This window comes from Passer montanus, unplaced genomic scaffold (assembly GCF_014805655.1).
Source record: "Passer montanus isolate IOZ18808 unplaced genomic scaffold, ASM1480565v1 scaffold44, whole genome shotgun sequence".
Classification (NCBI taxonomy): domain Eukaryota; kingdom Metazoa; phylum Chordata; class Aves; order Passeriformes; family Passeridae; genus Passer; species Passer montanus.
Window position 1 is genome coordinate 3,433,298 of NW_024369262.1, and position 19,840 is coordinate 3,453,137.

A 19,840-nucleotide genomic window follows, 5' to 3' on the forward strand; every position below is an offset into this window, starting at 1 on the left:
CACTGCAGCTCCACACACGAGGGACGCACTGAAATCAGCTTTGTTTCCCATTATCTTGGGCCATTTCGTCAAATGGAGCTTTTTTCCTTCACTTGCTGTAGAAGTTCATTGATCTTTTCGTGCAAACAGCAATACTCACCTCCTCTGCTGGGCTGGATTTCCCTGCTTTCCAAAATAATCAGGATTGGTGCTCACCTCCCCTTGGCTGCAGGCAGGAACCCCCCAGTCCTTGCCTGTGATATTCCTCCACCACCTTCCCTCTGTTTTGTCCTGTTCCAGACAGATCCTGCCATTCCTCCCCCACCAAACCTTCCTGGAGGTCACAGCAGTGTTTGATGTGCAAATATCCAGCTGTGGGTCAGACCCCAGGCTCTGCAGAGAGCATTTTTGTTTCTTGGGAGGATGGGTGCCACGAGGAATCTGCACCTTTACCTTCCTAGCAACTTTACTTTCCACTGCTGGGACACTGGAAGGGATTTTCCAAACTCACTTTTTCTATCTCTTACAAGAAATAAATTCTCTCTCCTGAAAGCCCTTCTGCTCATTACATAATTATACCTTAGGTTTTAAAAAATTTTAGAGGGATTGAGACCTTTGAGGTTTTTCTCCATCTCAGTCTCTGCTTGGAGTAGGTTCTTTTATGCCTTATCCAGGCCTTTTGGTTCAGGTGTTTTTTTCATTATCTTCTGCAGCAGTTATTGGGTTGGGTTTTGTTGTGTTGGGTTTTTTCATTTTGAATTTCTTGCCAAACAGTCAGGAGCCTTTGGGACATAATAGAAATAACAGACTGGAGATTTCAGGCAAAACCCCTTAACCTTGCAACACCTTATTTATCTCATGAGTGAAAAACTTTCAGGGGCTGTAACTGAGCCAGCTCCAGAATCTCATGAAATCTGGGCATTGGTGGGTGAAATTCTGATGATTTAGGGGAAGTATGAAAAAAAAAAAAGAAATAAAATGGACTTTACACAAGACACACAGCTAGATAAAACAGCTGCAGATTCCAGCACAAGGATGGGAATCATCACCCAAATGACCTCATAAAAGTAGTACCAACTGTACTGTGAGATCAGCAATGGCTCTGCAAGTGGCTCTGATTCACTGCCAATAAAAGGGTTGGAGCAATTTTCCAAATAACACAGAGCAAACAAATCCTGCAATATTTGTTTGTTCCCATCTTTCCTTAGTTAGCAATCAGACTACATTTAGAAGATATTACAATTGGCTTTGGGATAAAAGAAATTCTGATTGCTCTTCCCTGCTATTCTCCACACTGCTGGGATGCACATCTGGCAGTTGGATGAGTTTTGGAGAGGTTTTGTTATTTCCACTACAACTGCTTTAAGAGCACATTCCAATGGGGAAATCTGATTCCTAGAACCCACAAACCACCACTACACATAACCTCTCCTCAGTTCCTTCGTCAGGAATTGTTGTTATTTTCTGCCACTCGATTAAATCTGAGAGAGTTGACTTTCATAACATTATCTGTCAATATTTGCCACCTGTCAGGGGAACTGTCCTTGAATTCTCACATGAAAACTGCATGGTTTTGTTGACAAACTGGAAAAGGAAACTATTAAGTCAGCTGCTTCCTCAGCAATATAAAGATCGAGCTTTGCAAAGGAGATATATATATATATATATATGTGTGTGTGTGTGTGTGTGTGTAAACTAAGGAAGGAATCAGCATTGAAATACAGTGAGCACTAATTGTTTTTTTTTCTAACCAATTGTTTTTATTCTGACAAAGCATCTTTTTAGCAGTTCTATGTTAACCTTTTCAGTCTGGATTGACAGCTCACAGATCTTTCTTTGCTGAGTGACAACAAAGCAGCAAGCCAGGCTTATTCCCACGTTATTTCCATTCCATCCCTTGGAAAGTTTAATTTTTTATCCTCTCTGAACCATCTCCTGTGAACTGACAGGGGTTAAGTGGCTTGTTCCTCCAGCACACCCTCAGGAGAAGTGCTGGGACAATTCCTCGGGAACAATCCCTGGCTGTGAAGTCTCTCCCACACACCTGGGGAGAGCCTGAGGCTGTGCCTGGATCCAGCTGTGCTTGGATCCAGCTGTGCAGGACGCTGAGGATTCCTCAGGCTCAGGAGGGAGCACAGGCAGCTCCATCACCACTCAGCTGTCTCCAGCTTATCTCAGGGCTGCTGATCTCATCAGAGCTCTCCCTCAGGGCAAAAGGGCAGTGACCCTGTGAAAGTCACATCAGCAGGGAATCAGTTCATGGGCAATCATTTCACCCACAGATTTCACCCACATTTCAAACTACAGGTTCAAAACAGCCACCTGCAAGGGTTTATGGATAACAAGAGCCTGCAGGCACCAATCCTTCCCAATGTTTCCATGGCTGTTCTCCCCCAGGCAGAGGGATATCCTTGACTTGTTGGCACCAGCACAAACCTCAAAATACTTTGTTCAACTGCCCCCAGAGGAAAAACCACAGCTCTCACTTTGGCATCTGCATTTCCTCCTTCCCTTCCCCATTCCACCATGGAAAACTTATAAAATTGCAGGGCATGAAGGCAGAAGTGCTGCTGCCAGATTGGCTTCGCTCCCCATAACATGTTTCAGCCATGTGGATTTTCTGGGCTTATTTGAAGGAAAGGAAAAAAAACCACAGTGCTATTGTATAAAGTGTACAGGGAAATATCTGGGCAAGAACTGGGGAGATAAGCACAGGCTGGACAATACTTTTAAAATACTGAAACCAACAAAAACTGGCTTGGAACCAGCTTTGAGTTTATCAAGCTCAATCCTCATCAGTGCTACCACCAGCAACAAAAATGTCAGTTAAACTCTGGAGAAAAAGTTAATTCTCCTTGGTTGATATCATACTCATAGATAGCACAGAGGAAACAGAAGAACTGGTGTTAAAGTCATAAGTAGAAAAATCTTGAAGGACTAAAATTGCTGACCTTTTGGGGGAGGAAAAAGCCCCCAAAACAACCCATGCATTACTCATAATGAAAATATTGTGCATAGCACAGCTTTCCAAGAGATCTGGCTCTGTGTCAGAGCCACCAGGGAGTACAAGAACTCTTTGCTTGCCTTCACTCCAGTGACAGCACAAAGTGGAGAGTGTGCATGAGACCCCAAAAGGGTCCCTGGAGGATCATCTGCTCCAGCCCCCTGCCCAAAGGAGGATCAGCTCCACCAGTGCCATTTCTGACATTTCTGTGCCCATTTCTGACATTTCTGTGCCCATTTCTGCAGCAGGTCTGTGAAGGACACACCCCACCCTCACTGCAGCTCACCAACATCTTCCCATTCCATCAGCTCCACGCACCTCTTTAAAAAAAGAAACCAGAAGTGTCCCAGTCACTTTAGAAAGTGTTTATTCAAAAGCTTCATAGCACCATCTTGTTTTTTAAAACAACCAAATAAAATGCAGCAATTAAAACGTTGGTTTTTCTGTTGAGCATGACACTAACTCCACCTGTGAACATATTTATGGTTGTTCTTGCTAAAATAACTGAAAAATAGCGCTCCTGTGCACACAGACATAGCACTGGCCCCTGGGGGGGTTATCCAGTCCCAGCTCAATAATGGAAGAATAAAACCAAGTGGAACTGGATACCTTAAGGAAACCATTCCCCTTCCCCAATTCTGCTGGAAGAGAAAATTTTCTAAAGGTCATTTTTAGCAGTTTCAATTCATATGTCCCCTCAAAACTTGAGCAAAACTAAAACTGTAAATATATAAAATTTATTTGAGGAGCTCTTTTATAGGACAAGCCAGACCATAATTTGTTAATTATCTCAATATGTTTGCTCTAGCAATCACCTAACTATTAATTCTAAAGGGCCTTTAATACCCATTTTTTCTAGGGAAAGCATCAGTCAAGATAATTTTACTACATTACTACGCTGATTCGCATTAAAAATTTAAGGTAAAATCAAACTGCCATTGACAGCACTTATCATCTGCTTTCATTCTGAGGTTTGTTTTCCTTTTCCCTTTTGAGTTGTGGAGCAGCCTGTCTGAGAGCTGGCACCAGTGAAGCGCTATTTCCCAAGGATCCCTAACTTACATTTCAGGAACAGGGACCAGGCCGAGGGCTCGGTCTCGTTATCGTTTGGCTATGGCTTCCAACTGCTGGAATTCTCTATTGCAGCTACTTCTGATGGCCATGGGGAGGCAAATGCTCCGTGCTTCACTTGGCCAAAGCCCCCATGGGGTCCCAGGCTGGCAGCACGATGGGCTCCTGCTGCATCACGGCCAGGATCTCCTCGGGCACGTGCTTCTTGTCCACCACCACCTCGTAGACGTACTCGGAGAACCAGTCATCGGTCATGATCAGGTAACCTAGGGGGAAAGGAGCACCACAGCACTGAGCCACTGCAGGAAAGCAGCCACAGACAGGCCTCACCTGTGAGGGATGCATTACACAGGGCCTGGTCGTGCTGGTTATCTCTCAAAACACAGCAAAAAATATCTCGAGGAAGTTAACACACAGGATGTACTCTGTGTGTGCACTGAAAGGTCAGGCAAGAAGCCCACCAGGAAAAACAAGAGCCAGAACATCCATAATTTATGTTTGCTCTGTTAAAATGGGCATTGAGAATATTCAAGGAAATTACAAAGCCTTTAAGACAGAATGTAACATTTTAATCTATTTGAGGCTTTAGAACTTTTCAGGTGAATATCAAGCTGTTCTAAGAAAACATTCTTGGTTTAGTTTTTGCAGTAAGAGGCAGCCACTGCTTTCCTCAAAGCCATTTAAATCACAAATCCTCATTGTCTCCCTTAATATGAAAATGACAGTGAACACCCCTTGAACTGGGAGTGAGGGAAGTCACTTCAGAGGTTTTAGCAGAGCTACCACTGGAAACGAGGTATTCCAGGTGAAATGGGAGTAAGAGTGGCTGTGAGAAAGGAAGCATTTAGGAGAGAGATGAGAAGGCTTTATGTAATAAAGTTCCTCGTGTCCTTATATTGTATCATCACACAATCAAATGAAACAAGAAAATGTCCAAAGAATATGGACAATAAATGCATCTATCTCCACCATCTTGTTTCTAAAGCAAGAGATCAGATAATCCCATAAATTAAAACCCCTATCAACTGTAACCCGAGCTAGAAGCCATTTTGGAAACACTGCCAAAGGGAGCTGCCTTGATTATCCTCTCTTCAGGATATGAGTTCTTGGGACACACAAAAACCTCTCACTCCCAAGAGCCAACAAGTAATTGCACCCCGAGAGGATTAATGAGCTCTGCCTCTGACATCCTGTCCCTGGGAGCCGATTGGGATCGCGGCGTCTGAGCGGGGAGGAAGCGCCGAGCACGACTCCAGAACATGCAAACACCCCAGGCCTGGGGGGCCAGGCCAGTGCAGACCCACACACATCCCACACACACCTGGGAAGCCTCCCCAGAGGGTCCTGGAGGAGCCACACTGTGCCTGTGCTGTAACTCCTGCCCGGGGAGAGCAAACAAACAGTCCCAGGGCACTTTTGGGATGAGGGATGCACAGACAGACACAGGGTGCCTACAGTTAAATCCTCTTGAAATGCCCTCAGGCAGGAGAGCAACAGCCAATACAAGACAGGAAAAGCCCAAAGGGAGCTGACTTCTAGCTGGAGATGCATCCTAAAAAAGCTCCTTTCATGCCAAAACAAGCAGATGGACCCCTCTCCACAGTGTGATTTAGTACTCCCTTCTTCCTTGTTTTTAAAAAAAGATATCCGATGGGATAAGCTGGGTTCAAAGTTAGGTAAAAACGTCCTGTGTGTCTGCAGAACAAAAGACTACTCAGAATAATTAAACTTGCCTGTGTGGCTGAAAAAGAGCCAACGAAACAGAAGGGAAATATTTGATTGGGAAGTGACTTTTTTTACCTCAGAAAACAAGCAATGTTTGTCAGCAGCTGTGTTCATTCTTCGAGGAAAAACACACAGGGATCCAGAAACACTTATACAACAGATATTAATGTAATTACTAAATATTTAGGAGAGGCAAAGCTGGGCTGGTTCACAGGGGTTCCCTTTCTCCAGGACAAGCCACAAGATTTCAGTTCTGCCCACTCTGGAGTGTGAATATAAAATTGACTCCATCCCATAATTCCCAAACCAGCTATTCCCAAACCAAATCTTTCCAGTCTTGCACCATTCCTGTCAGGGGAAACAGGTGGCACCTGGCACCCTGGAAAAACAGGGAACCCCACATGAAAAAAGCCTGCTCTTTCCTCACAAAAAAATAATTTCTTTGCTCATTGTTTAATGGCTCAATGCAGTCCCTGGTGCTCTGTTGCAGGCTGGACCCTTGGTCACCCTGTCCAAGAAATCCTGGGAGCTGGGGCTCACTCCTATCCCACACCCAGCTGGGATGTGCCAAGGTTAGCATCATTCTTGGCTGGCTCTTCACTGATGTGGACTCTGGTTTCTTGTGCTGGACTTACCCAAGCACAGCTTCCCAATTCCTTAACAAGGCAGATAAGATAAAAATCTTAACTCTTATCACAGTGAGACACAGACTCAGTGGCACTGCAAGACAGCTCAGGCAAACTCTGAGTCCTCACCCTCCTACACAGCTACTGCTGGACACTGCAGTGGAAAATCAGGGCAGGAAGGAGAAGAAACCCCATCAGGTTGAGTCACAGTCCCTGAGGGGATTTAAATGTGTAGATGTGACATTTGGGGACCATGGTGCAGTGGGGACTTGGCAGTGCTGGGTAGACAGTTGGACTCTTTTGGACCTTAAAAGGGTTTTTCCATCCTACATGGTTCTGTGACCCTCAGTTACCTCCCCCAGTGTTCCCTCCAGGGAAGGGGCCCTGGAGGACATGTCCCACTGCCTTTTGCCCCAGAACAGCTCATTTGGTCATACCCAAGAAAATCATTCAGGGATTCAGCTCCCTGAAAAAAACCCAGTCTGAAATAGAGGCAAGCTTCCTAATTCTGATGGGATTTCTTGTCTTTTCCAGGGAACTCCCAGAGCAAAACAAAGCCCAGTCAGGGAGCAAGATTTTCCAGAGCCCAGGGTGTCCCCTGGTACCAGGCAGATAAGGGACAGTGACTCACCCTGCAAAGCCCACACAGATGCCATGGGGACAAGACAGGGCAGGGTTTGCTCAAGTCTCTCTGGCCTCCTGTTTTATTTCAAAGCTCCTCTTACACAGCTCTGGACCTCTCTCCTGAGAGGTGAGTGTGGATTTGGATGCTGCAGCACCCCAGTGCCACAGCTCAGTCCCAGCAGGCACCACTTGTAGCAGTGTCAGGGTTCAGCTGCTGCCCTGTGCCACTGATGTTACCTCAGCATTGATCTGGCTTCTTTAATTAATCCAACATTCCAAAGAGCATTTCACTGCTCTCATATTGCTGAGCCTTGAAGGCTCAACATCAACAGTTTCATTGGTTTGTCAAGTTTGAAGATTTTCATCGCTGTGACTTAATCCAACATTCCAAAGAACATTTCACTGCTGTCATTGCTGAGCCTTGAAGGCTCAACATCAACAGTTTCATTGGTTTGTCAAGTTTGAAGATTTTCATCGCTGTGAATGGATACAGTTAACTCAGAACAGGAACTACTGCAAGACCAAGAGGGCACAAGATAAATTAACACACTTCCAAGAATATTCTATGTTTTCCTCTGAGTTGTTCATGTTATTGAAAAGCTTATAAATAAGACCACATCCTAAAACAGAGCTCTCCAAAAATAGTCTATTCTCAGAAGAAAACCAAGACATCCTGGGAAAGTTCTGCCACACCAAATCTTACAAGCACAACATTTGGGATTAATGTGCAGCAGAAAAATGTGGCCAGCAGTGACTTATTCCTGGGGACACAGAGTCTGGCCTGGCACACTCACCACTGAGGCTGTGCCATGGCTGAGCCCACATCTGGCCTTTCTCACTCAGGAGATAATAAAAATCATGGAGTTCTCCTCCACTCCATGTAGGAAAAGCTGCCTGGTTGTCCTTGCCACATCCTTATTTCCAAACATTCAGCTTTCTGCTCTCATGACTATAAATTACCTTTATTGCCACGGTCTTCACCCCAGGAGTTCTCCACTCTCCATTTTTCAAAGGCATCTTCTTGCCCATCCTGTGCCAAAACAAGCCCATGACAGTGGTGAAGGAGAGGCCACACCTGAGCAGGCAACCCCCTCACATCCAAATCCAGCACCAGGAACACACAGAGCTCCACTCCTCACAGTCCCAATGGTTTCTTGCTAATGGCTGGAGAAATTCCATTTTATAAAATACTCATCTACCTACTTAGATAAAATGTGGTGAAGAAGAGAGTCTGCAATCAATATTTATTTCACCAGGCAGCCAAAATTTAACTAAGTTCTAGTTTGGACTTAACTGACTGACAGAATTTAAGCTGCTGTCCCTGTCCCCCATCAGGGAGTGAGGGAAATTAAACACAGGATGCACAACTTGCCTGAACTGGGAATCAGAGGAAAGGAAGAAGGAACTGTCAGAACTCAGACCAGCATTGGTAAGAGCAAGTGCAAACCCTTGAAGAATCCAGCTGAGGGACACAGCTCCAAGTCTGGTGCTGTGCAATTAAAATATTTTAATACAAAAAACTAACCTGAAAATCACCTCATTAATCCATTTTTAATATTGAATGTATTACTGTTGTAATGCTTCTATACTCCCTTGAAAAAAGAGAACAGTTCTTAAGATGGGACACTCGAGAGCTCCCAGACCAAGGATGTCAACTCTGGATGCTCTTAGAGAAAAATTGGGAAAAGCAGTTATGTACAATAACTTTTTAACCAAAAGGTGCATTTAATCCACATCAATTATTCATGTCGTAAAATTGTAATATGATTTTTTTTTAAATCTTCAAAGCCTTTTTATAAAAAAATAAGTAAATCCAAAATATTGTATTTTACAGCTCAGTTTCTCAAAGCACCTTCAATTTAAGGTTTTTAAGTACCAACTACAAAGTTTTCCTTGTTTTTCAGTTAGATATTTACAGGAGGGTTTGTGCAATCTGATACACAATGGAAGCGTTAAGAGCTCAGAATGCAGAAAACAGGAAAAAATTATACTGAGCTGTAAAAAGTAACTTGGAACATTCTTATGACTCAGCAGTTCCATCTCAAGTCTCAAAACTCCAGCTCAGGCAAACTTTTTCAGTGCTATGCAAGCTGTTATTTCTCAAGCCAAGGTCAAGCTGGACAGGAAGAGATCACTTCAAAGAAACTTTAATAATGACAGCTTCTGGAAATAAATGGAAACATCAACTTTGCAGATAACCCCGAGTTGTAAGTTTTTGTATGCTTCTTTTGACTTCCTTATGTGCTTTGTTATGGTGCCAGGAGCAGATCTAGCTGTGGATTCATCTCAGCCTGCTGTTTGCCACAGAGCTGTGCTGGACACCATTTCCCTTCCCTAATTAGAGGTCAGAGATCACATGCCAGGGAGCTGCAGGGGTTAACCCTGCTGCAAAGTGCCTCCTGGCAGCATTTTAACAGGAGCTTCAGGCTCTAAACCAGACTGGGCTGGCCATGCAGTGATTGTCCAATCCAAGTTTGTGGGTAAAAGGAAAGAAGTCCTTTGACAAGTCTAAAATTCTTCCCTCCTTGTTAAATATTTATAGTTCTGAACACTCAGACAAAAACACAAAGGGAATAAACAACCAGGCCTTGTGCACCACGGGGTTGTGGCACACTCTGAGTGAGCCCAGGACACAAAGAAGCTCCCAGGATATTCCAACACATCCCTGCCAGTACCAGAACTCCAGGAGGGAGACTCTACCTTCTCAGTGACAGCTGTCAGGACCATGGCATGGGTCATCAGGGATTCCCCAAAGATCAATCGTTCTGCTTTGTTCATGTTCTTGACGGAGACACCAAACACCAGCTCATGATTAAATCTAGCAGAAAGACACATAAGCCACATGAGAAAGTCAGAAATCTCCCTGCATCCTAAGTCAGAGAATCAGGAGACTGCCCTGTGCCAGGAGCCACTGCACAGGCCAGTTCACAAGTTCAACCAATTTTAATGTCAGAATAAATGCAAAACCTGAGCCCTTTAGGAGTTTCTCTCACCATATATTAGACATTTAAATAAGAATATTTAACAACTACTCATAGTGCATCTTTGAAGGATTCAGATTAAATTAACAAGTAAAAAAAATTCTTCTGCTGCTGAATTACTTAAATATACTCTTTTGGGGTATAAAATCCAAAGTATGTAGAAAGGACTAAAGAACTGTTCATGTCCTCACGGAGTATCCCAAATGACAGTCTGGGTTGATTCTCTACTCACATATTCAGGTCATTGATTCCCAGCTTGCCATAGAAGTGCTTTGCCACATCACAGCCAAACCACACAGCCTGCGAAGAGAAGGAAGGGTCATGGCTGGGCCAAATCCCAGGAGTTTTACATGGCACGGGCTGCACCGTGCCATCCACAAAGAGAAACCAAACCCACCTCGCCATCCTTAATAGATGCTGCAGCCAACTTCTTCAGGACCTCCACAGGCTGGTTGTTGTAGAGAGTTTTCCTCCCTCCAGCCATGTTGCCAAGGTACTCCACTGTGTAGAGCCTGTTGTAGGGATTCTGGGGTCGAGGATCATTCACTAGACAAATCTGCCAAAAAACCATATGTCATAAAATAGGGTGCAACATAACTAAAATCCTTGAAGACTGAATCTAGAAGGATTTCGGGAATGGCTTTTGTCCCAGCCTGCTGTCTGCCCCATTAGCAAACGAGCCACTTGGCTGAAATAAGAGGTTTCTTAAGGTTGTGTTTGAGGGTTTTTTTGCTTTGTTTCCCAAGTTCACCTCGTAACTGTGGCAGAGCAGCTCTGTGTGATATTCCTTCTCTAATGTCTGCCTTATGACCTATTACAACTGATTAGATCATTGCATATTTTATCATTACAAAACCATCGTGGACTGCAACACAAGATCCCAGATAATTGAAGGGTAGAGCACAAACAGCACAACAGGGAGAATAAACACACTGACTTGGGCAAGCAGTGCCCATCCCAGCTGCTGCAGCTACAGGGGGGACAGACCCTGGAAACAGTGGAAAATAAATGGCTTAGCAGCAAAAAAGGAGGCCTTGGAAAGTTTTCAGCATCCCCAACCTTGTCCTCCATGTTGAAGTAAGGCTTCACATGCTCGTTGTAGAACTGCACCGGGGTCATGGGGCCGTACTTGTGGTAGTTCTTCTCCTTATCCCGGAACTCCCAGCAGAAAGTCTCGGGAGGGCTGCCCAGGCAAGTGCTCACTATTCTGAATACCTGCAGGAGAAGCAAACAGCTGTGAGCCTGCTGGAACATGCAGCTGTGCCTCTCCTACCACAGCAATGCCACTGGAGCAGGGATTCCTCCACGTGAGAAATGAGATCTCAACGGTCGCTTTTGAACGCACACATCAATTATCTGCATTCAGCCCCTGAAATCTTGGTGCTTCAGCAGTTCAAAACCAGCCTGAAAGGCCTCAGGAAAATCAACACTTTCTCCACCCTCACACTCCATGTTCTCAGGCAAACCACCAGGCAAAACAGAGGCTTACTGATTCCAGGTTATCCTAGGAATGCAGCAGCCCAAAGCAAAAAAACAGGACACTTCCCAGCCTTGTTACAACATGTCTAAAGGAATTCTGAAGCTCCTCCAACACTGCCAGAGAAACTTGAGCAAATTGATTCTTAAAGGCTTGATCATTCAGCATCACCTGTTCCACCAGGTGGTTTGCCCCATGGAGAGACAAACCAGACCTTTTAATGTGGACATTTTATCCCAGTGTTTCCCCTGTACTAATTCATTTTCTACTGTAATGTTCATTTGGATTTCAAAGATGGGCCTTTGCTTCTTCTCAAAACTCCAGAATAATCTCATCTCTTTTAATACATTTAGCAAGATCTGTTTAGGCCTGAGCTGGCAGGTTATGCAATTTAATTCCATTTCCCTGCCTGTGACATCCTTTGCAGCTGGCAGCTATTTTTGGATTTTTAGCACAAAAAGTTGACCAGATTTCAAGTCATCAGTCTCCCTGTAAATCAGAATATAAAGCTGCACTTCAGAACCACTACTGTACTTTCTCACAGGGCTTATCAGAAAATGTGCCAACACTGGCAGTGTAACCACACAAGTGTCTGTGAAGATACAGAGCAGGAGCTGCCACAGGTGCTCTGGGGACAGGGAATTTGATCACAGTTAAACAGGTTTGAATCTGTTCTATTTCAGCTGACACTGATCTTCAGCTCTGTCCATGTCCTGAGCACAAGTCTCTTCCTTGCAAGGAGCCACCAGGTTATTTTAAATAAGAGGAAAGGGAGTCAAATCTTAGCTGCACCTTCTGCTCTGAGATCCAGCTTCTGTGGTCTGTGCCAGCCTTCCCAGCCTGGCAGTCTTTGCTCTTACACAGCAGAATAGACACAACACCTTTCCCAAAGCTGATTTAACTCTTTCTGCAGCTGATCCATAAGAACTGGCTGTATGTTAATGTGCTCTTTGTGCTGGCAGCAAAAGCAGTGCAATGCTCCTGCTAAATAAAGGTGTTCTTGCTCTGAGCAATTTAAGAAAACAAGTGAAAAGATTAAATACGGGTTGAAACAAGGGTGTGGGCATAAGGCTTCTACTGCAGGAACTCACACATTTCTCAATAAATATGGTAAAGAGCAAATATAAACCCCTGAACTACTATAAATATTTAATTTTGCACAGACTGCACAAAAGGTACCATTTGCTGTGGCTACACCCACATTACCTCAGATAACCACAAGCACTGAGAGATGAGGCATGAACACAAAATAAGCAAGAAAAATGCATAAAAGGAGAGCAGCAACCAAATGGGCTCCAGCCAGAGGAAGGAAAATGGAGACAGAAGTCTCCAGTGAACAGAAGCACTGCAGCCTGGAATGGCCTCCCTCAATTGTTTTGCTACCACACCCAACATAGGCCCTCTCTTCATATCTCACAAGCTTCCTCTACCAATAAATAAAATAAGCATATTTAAACTAAAAGGTGACTTGCATTGCCCTAGTGACAACTAGAAGCAAGATAAGGCAAAGATAGAGTGGCTTGGGCTAAACCCCAAAACAAATGAGGAGGGGGAAAGGAGGACACTCCTGATAAGGAAGAGTCTCCAAAGAGAACAGCAGAGGATGAAAAATTCTATTGCATGAACTGCACTGATTTCAGCTGCTGACCCGCTGTGCACCGGTTTGATAAGAATGTTTATACAGTTCTGGAGTGAATATTTAATCCCATGTTCCACAACAATTGCCCCATTTCAGCTGAGTGCTGCTCCCAGCAGGAGTAAACCAAGATTTGCTACGCAAATAGAACCTCCCAAAACAAAACCAAGCTCTGCTTTGCCACACAAATACAGAGGCAACACCACTCATACACAGCTCAACACATGCAAACCACCTTCACTACTGCAGAAAAAATGCCTTGTTAGCCTCAGAGAATTAAGCACAACCATTTACAGAACAGAAACTGCAATCAGTTCAGAACCTTTCATGTTGGCTCCAGGATCTCTGGTCAGAGGGCAAGAAGCTCTAAATAAATGAGAAACATTTAGCAGTGAACTCTTTGTCCCTGCCCTAAGAATGACCATCTCTAGGAAGCTTTTGAGGTTTGCTGAAGAATCCCCCAAGGGTTTTTGGACACACACACTGCATGTAAATTACATTAATTCACCTTTGAACTAAGTGCAGATTGGCAACATTCTGGGGTAGGCTCAAAGCACAGCATTCTTAAGGCAATTTCACAACAGTTTTGATGATACCCAAGAAACACAGATCAGTTTTCTTCTTTTACCCTAACCTTAAAATTAGATTAAAAGAAGCTACAGAATTTTACATGAAGTGTGAAAATGAATTTCCAAAACCCAAAACAGCACATTAATATGGAACTAAAGCTCTACAGAGATAGCCCAAGGTAGGTCCTACCTAACAGTGATGTTCAGTGGATTGCAGAAAAAGCTAACACACAACACCAAAACATTTGACTTCTTGATTCATCTAAAGACATACATTTAACCACTGGGTCACTTGGCATTGTATGTTTGAGAAATAAATACATACTTTTTAAAGTGCATGGACTCAGTCACACTAAAACAGCCCCAAGTTGAAGTTATTTTTAGCTGTTTAAGAATAAAGTATGAGCACAGAATGAGATAAATGATGTGGGTTTGTGTGAGCAGGAGGAGGTTCAGGCACTGCAGACACTGACAGTGGAGTCAGTTCACAGCCAAAACCACGCTGCAATTCATTCCTCTGCTGCCCCCAGGACGAGCCCTCAGCTGGGCTCAGCCTTGTGCAGGCACCTCCCTTTTGTGGTTCTTTTCTGCTCTCTTGTGGGGAATCCTTGCACAACACTTGTGCTACAAGATTTGCATTCAAAGCCATCAGAATGCAAATTTCAACCTTTCCTGTTATTTCTAAGAGCCTGACAGGCCACTCTTTTGATCTCTCAAGGGACAAAATGCTGCTTTTCCTACAGCAAGGGGCAGATGGCTGTAAAATATCATTATTCTGAAACCTATGGATTCAAAATATTTGTCCGGAAGGATTAGAAAAACTCAAAATTAAGTAAGCAACAAACCACTGGCAAACAAATTCACTTGAACAGCTCCAAGAACACTTTGTTAAGCAACAAAAGGCACTTGTTTTGGCTGATCCAACAGCTACACAACAAAAGTAAGGAATCTCACCCATTCCAGCCCTGTGTTCCAAGATTCATATCACACCAGTTTATTTACCTCTTCTATCATCATGTCCATGGCAGCACAAATTTCTCCTTTGCTTCCTCCACTTTCCACCATATTTCTTAGCCTCAAACAGTATTCTCTCATCTGTTTAAAGAGAAAATCACTTTGTTATAAAGGGTGTGAAAGGTGTCACCTGATCCTTTTCAGGACTTCCCATCTGCTTGTTTCCAGCACCTATTTTATTCTTCACAACATGTATGAAAATACCTTTCAGAAGTGTCATTAGAGGCTAATTCATTACAAAATAACAAGATAATTGAATGCTGTTAAAGTAAAATATCACAAAAAAATTAACAAATAGTCACAATTCAATTACCATTTGCAATCACTGATGTGAGGCTTGCAGCCATTAAGCTCTTAAAGCTTGATTTCCCTCAGTCCCATAAGTGATGCCACAACATCCACACACACCAGCACATCTGTGACTCACAGAACACACTTTCTTCACACTGTCACATTTATTTTGCAATTCTAATGCATAATTGATCTCTTGGCTGATGAAAAGAAAGGGGCATTTCCCCACTGCATGCACAGCTGCAGTCAGAGCAGCACAAGCTTGCCATTAGTGTCACCATCCATAAGGGCAGGAATGGTGATGGGGCTCCCTCGGGACCAGCTGCTTTGCCATGCTCAGGATTAGAACAACATTAACAACATTTAAAATGTCCAAGCTCATTCCACCACGTATTTTGCATTTTTTATGTGGATTTCAGCAGGCAGTTCTCCCTGAGTATGCAGCATATGAACTGGAAAAAATGTAGCAAACTGTAAAAAATGTTTTAATTGCCTTTTTCATCTAGCTACCTACACCAGCCTCTTCCCAGGCTAATTCATTTCTGCAGTTCAGGGAGTGAGTTAACACCTTCCTTCAGACAAAGCTGTGCACTTCTATACTGAAAGCTGATTTTTAACATGCAGTGTTTTTTAAATACTTTTTTCCCCCCTCCATCTTTTTCACCACATTTGGCAGTCATTTCTAGAAACCTTGGCACACAGGGAGATGAGATACTGAAAGGGTGGGAAAGAGACACTTAGACACCATGTGCTGGTTTTGCAGAAACAGATTTTAGCAGCCACATGTCAAGAAATCTTTGGAAATCTGAGGATTAAGAATAAGTGCTACTAAAATCACAAAAGGTACTTTGAAACTAGTGAAGCCTGACAATGGACATCTTCCATGACCTCACCTTCCTGCTCCACGTTTCAAGATTAACATCAGACTTTGCTGAGACTTTAGGCTGCTCATAAATAAATTTAAGTTGCTGAGATGCACTGAACACTTTGGTCAGTAAGGATAAGGTGGTTAGGAGCATTTGGAGCAGGTTCATTCCCCTCCCCTAAGTTTTATCATCTAAATCAATTTTACCTTATGATTCAAGATCTCATTCATCCTTCTGGTAGCCTCTGTGGTGTGAGACTCTGGGAAGTATTTCTTGGGGACAACACCATACTTCTCTAAAAGAAATAAAACTACAGGTTAACAATTGGCTTTTTCACACAATAGATGCTCCTACTGCTCACACCCATATGAAAGATAAAGAGAGTTTGGGTTTGTGCACAGATTATAACAGAAAGGCTCTTATTTAAAGGTTACAAGTACCCAAAGTTTACTTTTTAATTTGTGGCTGAATTTTGACCTCTGATCTGCATTCCACAAGGATCCCAGAACATGTAATCCCTGGGCTACTCAGTATTATTTAACTCAACATTAAAAGTTCTGAATTAATTAGTGCTTTAGGAAGTCCTGTTCACCATGAAAAAAAAAATCTTGATTACTTTAAAATTAATCTCCTGAAATACCTTCTAAAGAACTGGGCCTCCTGTGAATCACTCCATGTAAATTATCTAAGGTTAAAACTGACTTCCCAGTCTCCTTTCCTCCCCAACATTTATAAAACACCAGCAGCAGCTCATGGCTTCCTACGTTAGAGTACCACTCACAGATCTCACCATGCAAGGCTCTGGATGTAACAGCAGCAGCCAAAATCTCTGCCCTGATTAAGTATTTATAGCAATGGGATGAGGAAAAAAGGAACCTCCAGGCTTCAAAGAAACAAATTCCTTTTGTGATTCTAAATTTGTATTATTGCCTTGTTGATTTACAAAGGTGTCACATTGTTTCACAACACAAATGAGAGCAAGTGCTGCTGTAATTAAGTATCTCCAGCAGCGCAGGATCCTGTTCCTGCTGGAGCTTTGTAAGACCAGCAGTGCCACATTCCACATCAATTCCTTCTCACTGATCTTTACACCAACTTCAGGCTGCAATTCCAAGTAGTTTTGCTTTTTGTAATCATACCCAGGTCCAGCAGGGGCTTCTCCCTCACCATGTGCCCCAAAGACTGTACATGGCTAGAAATAAATGATGTTGAATTGATGACTGGAGGGAAAGGGGATTGAATCCTTTCATTAAGCTAAAAGTCAGGGCTATCTAATTATTTGTTGATCATCTGAGCTTTTATCATCAACAGGGCTATGCAAAAGTGATGCCAGACAAGACTTAAGCCCAATATTTATCATCTGGGCACAAAAAAAGTCTTTGATAACAAAAATACAATGGTTCATGGCATCATGTGCCTTAGCCAATTCCCAGGTCTCAAGCTCAATTTTTCATTCTGTTCCATTCCCCATTTCCCAAAGCAGGCTGCAGTTTCACCTCCTTGTGACCAGTTCTCTCACCAATAATGTTGACCAGCATATCCCACTGTCCACCATCATTCGTGGGGTTGGAGAGCAGGAACTGCACCAGTCTCCCTTCCACTGGCTCCTTGTTCTGAGCTGTTTCCACAAAGGCATTTAAAAAGTAGTAACAACGCTCAACCTGAAACACACAGATAAAAAAAAACCTCAACCCTTTCAAGTCTGATATATTATGCATTAATTAATTGCTGAGTATTCAGTTCTTTGCAAGTACAGAACAGATGAAGCAACTTTCTGCTCATCCAATGAAATCCTCATTTTCCCCTCCAGCATTCCAGGGGCTACCCTATGAAATTCTTTGTTAGAGCAAATATTTAGGAGTGACTTCACAGAGAGCTTGATGATAGGGGAAGAGGAAATGGGGAGCAGAAGTTATGCAATGAAGCCTGACCCAAACTAGCACTAGATTTGCTTCATTTCCCTTAGGGGGGAGAAGCAGGCACACAGCTCACCCATCAGGTCACGAGCACAACTGAAACCTCAGAGCTACAGTCATGTTTCCCCTGACCACCAACAAGTAACTTCTGAAATACACAGAAGTCCTGAAAAAAAAAATTCTACTACTCCAAAACATCAACATCTTGACAACTTTCTTCTCAAGTCCCACTTTGCTTGACCACCTGCATTTAAAACACATTTTTAAGGAACTTTTGAAGCTTTTTCTCATAATGCTAAAACAATGCAGGCTGAAAAGTTCTGTCCCAACACTAACACCTGATTGCAGAAGCAATCCTACAACAACCTACACGACTGTACCTTATCCCAGAAAAAGAGATAGGACTGGCTGAACTCAAACTCTTCAATGTTGTATTTCTTCATGAAAGGAAGACGCATTGCGTTGAGGCAGGAAAAGATCCAGCATCTCCCTGAGAGATCAAAGGAACACGAATTAAACTGGAACACCTGAGCTCAGGAGCTGCACAGAGATTTCTTTCACCACGAGATTCATGACACAGTTCTGCCTCGAGCCTTTGGCTGGGCTTCAGCAATGCCAAAAAGCTCTGAAGGTGCTCAGAAATCTTTCATTGCGAGCACATCTCTCAGTCACACCACGCAGAAGGGAAAAGAGGCAAACGCTAAAAGTGTAAGGTGTGTTATTAACTCAGGGGGATGCTGCAGGAACTCGACTTTCCCCCGAAGCCCAGACAAAGGGCTCTGGAGCAGCAGCCTGCAATCAGTGTTAGGAGCCAGCCCCAGCCCTGACCGCCCTTACCGGAGTTCTTCTGGTTGGTGACGGGCTTGCCCTCGGCGGGCACGGCGTGCTGGAACACCTGCACCGTGTCCTGCACCACCTGCCGCTGCAGGCACACCTCCAGCGGGTCGTTGCATGTGGCCACGTTCTGGGCCAGCAGGAACTGCGGCTCGGCCCGCAGCCGCCGCGTGAAGGCGACGGCCTTCTCCGTGCTCAGCCCTGCGGGACAGCGGGGCAGGGTCAGCGCCGGGGCACGGCCACCGGGAACACACACACACACACAGAGCCGCGGTGTGAGGAACGGCGAGGCTCCCGTCCCTGCCCACAGCCCCGGTGAGGTCCCGGAACGCCTCGCTCCCCCCCGGTAATTCCCCCCCGCCCGATGTATTGCTGAGGTATCCGCGAGCCTCCCACCCCGCCGCGGAGTACATCCCGCGGTAAGGGCCGGTAACCCCCTCCCCACGCCGGGAATCTCCGTCCCGCTGCTGAGGTACCGATGAGCTCCCCCCGCCATGGTCAAGATCCCCCCTCCCCGACAGCCGCCCCCCATCGCTGAGGTACGGCTGTACCCCTCACGGCCGGACCCCCGGCCCCCCTCACCGCGGGCGTTCATGGCGGCACCGGCAGCACGATCCCGAGGCGGAAGCGGCTCTTATAGCGCCGGCACCGGAAGCCGGAAGAGGGGCCCGGGGCCGCGGCCGGGGGCGAGGGGGGGAGCGGCGGCGGCGGGAGGGCGGATGGCGAGAGGCGAGGGACACGCTTAGTGCGGGGGAGCGGGTGGGGCGGTCCCTCACAGAGACTCGTCGTTCTGGCACCTCACACTGGTGCCTGGCAGCGATCCCTGACAACGACCCCTCACACGGACCCCTCTCGGCGGCCCCTCGCACCAATCCCCGCACAGGGAGCCCCTCACAGGGAGCCCCTCACAGGGACCCCTCACAAGGACCCCTCACAAGGACCCCTCACATGGACCCCTTACACTGGCCCCTCACAGGGACCCCCTCACAGGGACCCCTTACACTGACTCCTCACAGGGACCCCTCACAGGGACCCCTTACACTGGCCCCTCACAGGGATCCCCTCACAGGGACCCCTTACACCAACCCCTCACAGGGACCCTATCACAGGGACCCCCTCACAGGGACCCCTTACACTGACTCCTCACAGGGACCCCTCACAGGGACCCCCTCACAGGGACCCCTCACACCAACCCCTCACACTGACCCCTTACAGGGACCCTCCACA

At 45.1% G+C, this 19,840-nt stretch overlaps 1 protein-coding gene across 1 annotated transcript; it reads right to left on the bottom strand.

The window, feature by feature from the left end:
- Positions 1-3,333: 3,333 nt before the first annotated feature.
- BLMH (bleomycin hydrolase) lies at positions 3,334-19,208 on the bottom strand. The gene is made up of 12 exons (XM_039720867.1): positions 19,196-19,208; positions 18,617-18,814; positions 18,160-18,269; positions 17,383-17,524; positions 16,070-16,158; positions 14,695-14,787; positions 11,070-11,225; positions 10,408-10,566; positions 10,243-10,310; positions 9,730-9,847; positions 7,990-8,059; positions 3,334-4,320 (listed from the first exon to the last, which is right to left on the bottom strand). Exons 1-12 carry the CDS (start codon positions 19,206-19,208, stop codon positions 4,169-4,171), a joined length of 1,368 nt encoding a protein of 455 aa, XP_039576801.1. The 3' UTR covers positions 3,334-4,168.
- Positions 19,209-19,840: the final 632 nt, after the last annotated feature.

What these genes read in the sequence shown, in the direction of transcription:
- BLMH (XM_039720867.1), bottom strand. An exon ending in CATCTATTAAGGATGGCGAG is followed by an intron (nt 10,311 to 10,407) that starts GTGGGTTTGGTT and finishes TTCTCTTCGCAG; the next exon opens with GCTGTGTGGTTTGGCTGTGA. An exon ending in GGAATCAATGACCTGAATAT is followed by an intron (nt 9,848 to 10,242) that starts GTGAGTAGAGAA and finishes TCTTTCTGCTAG; the next exon opens with ATTTAATCATGAGCTGGTGT.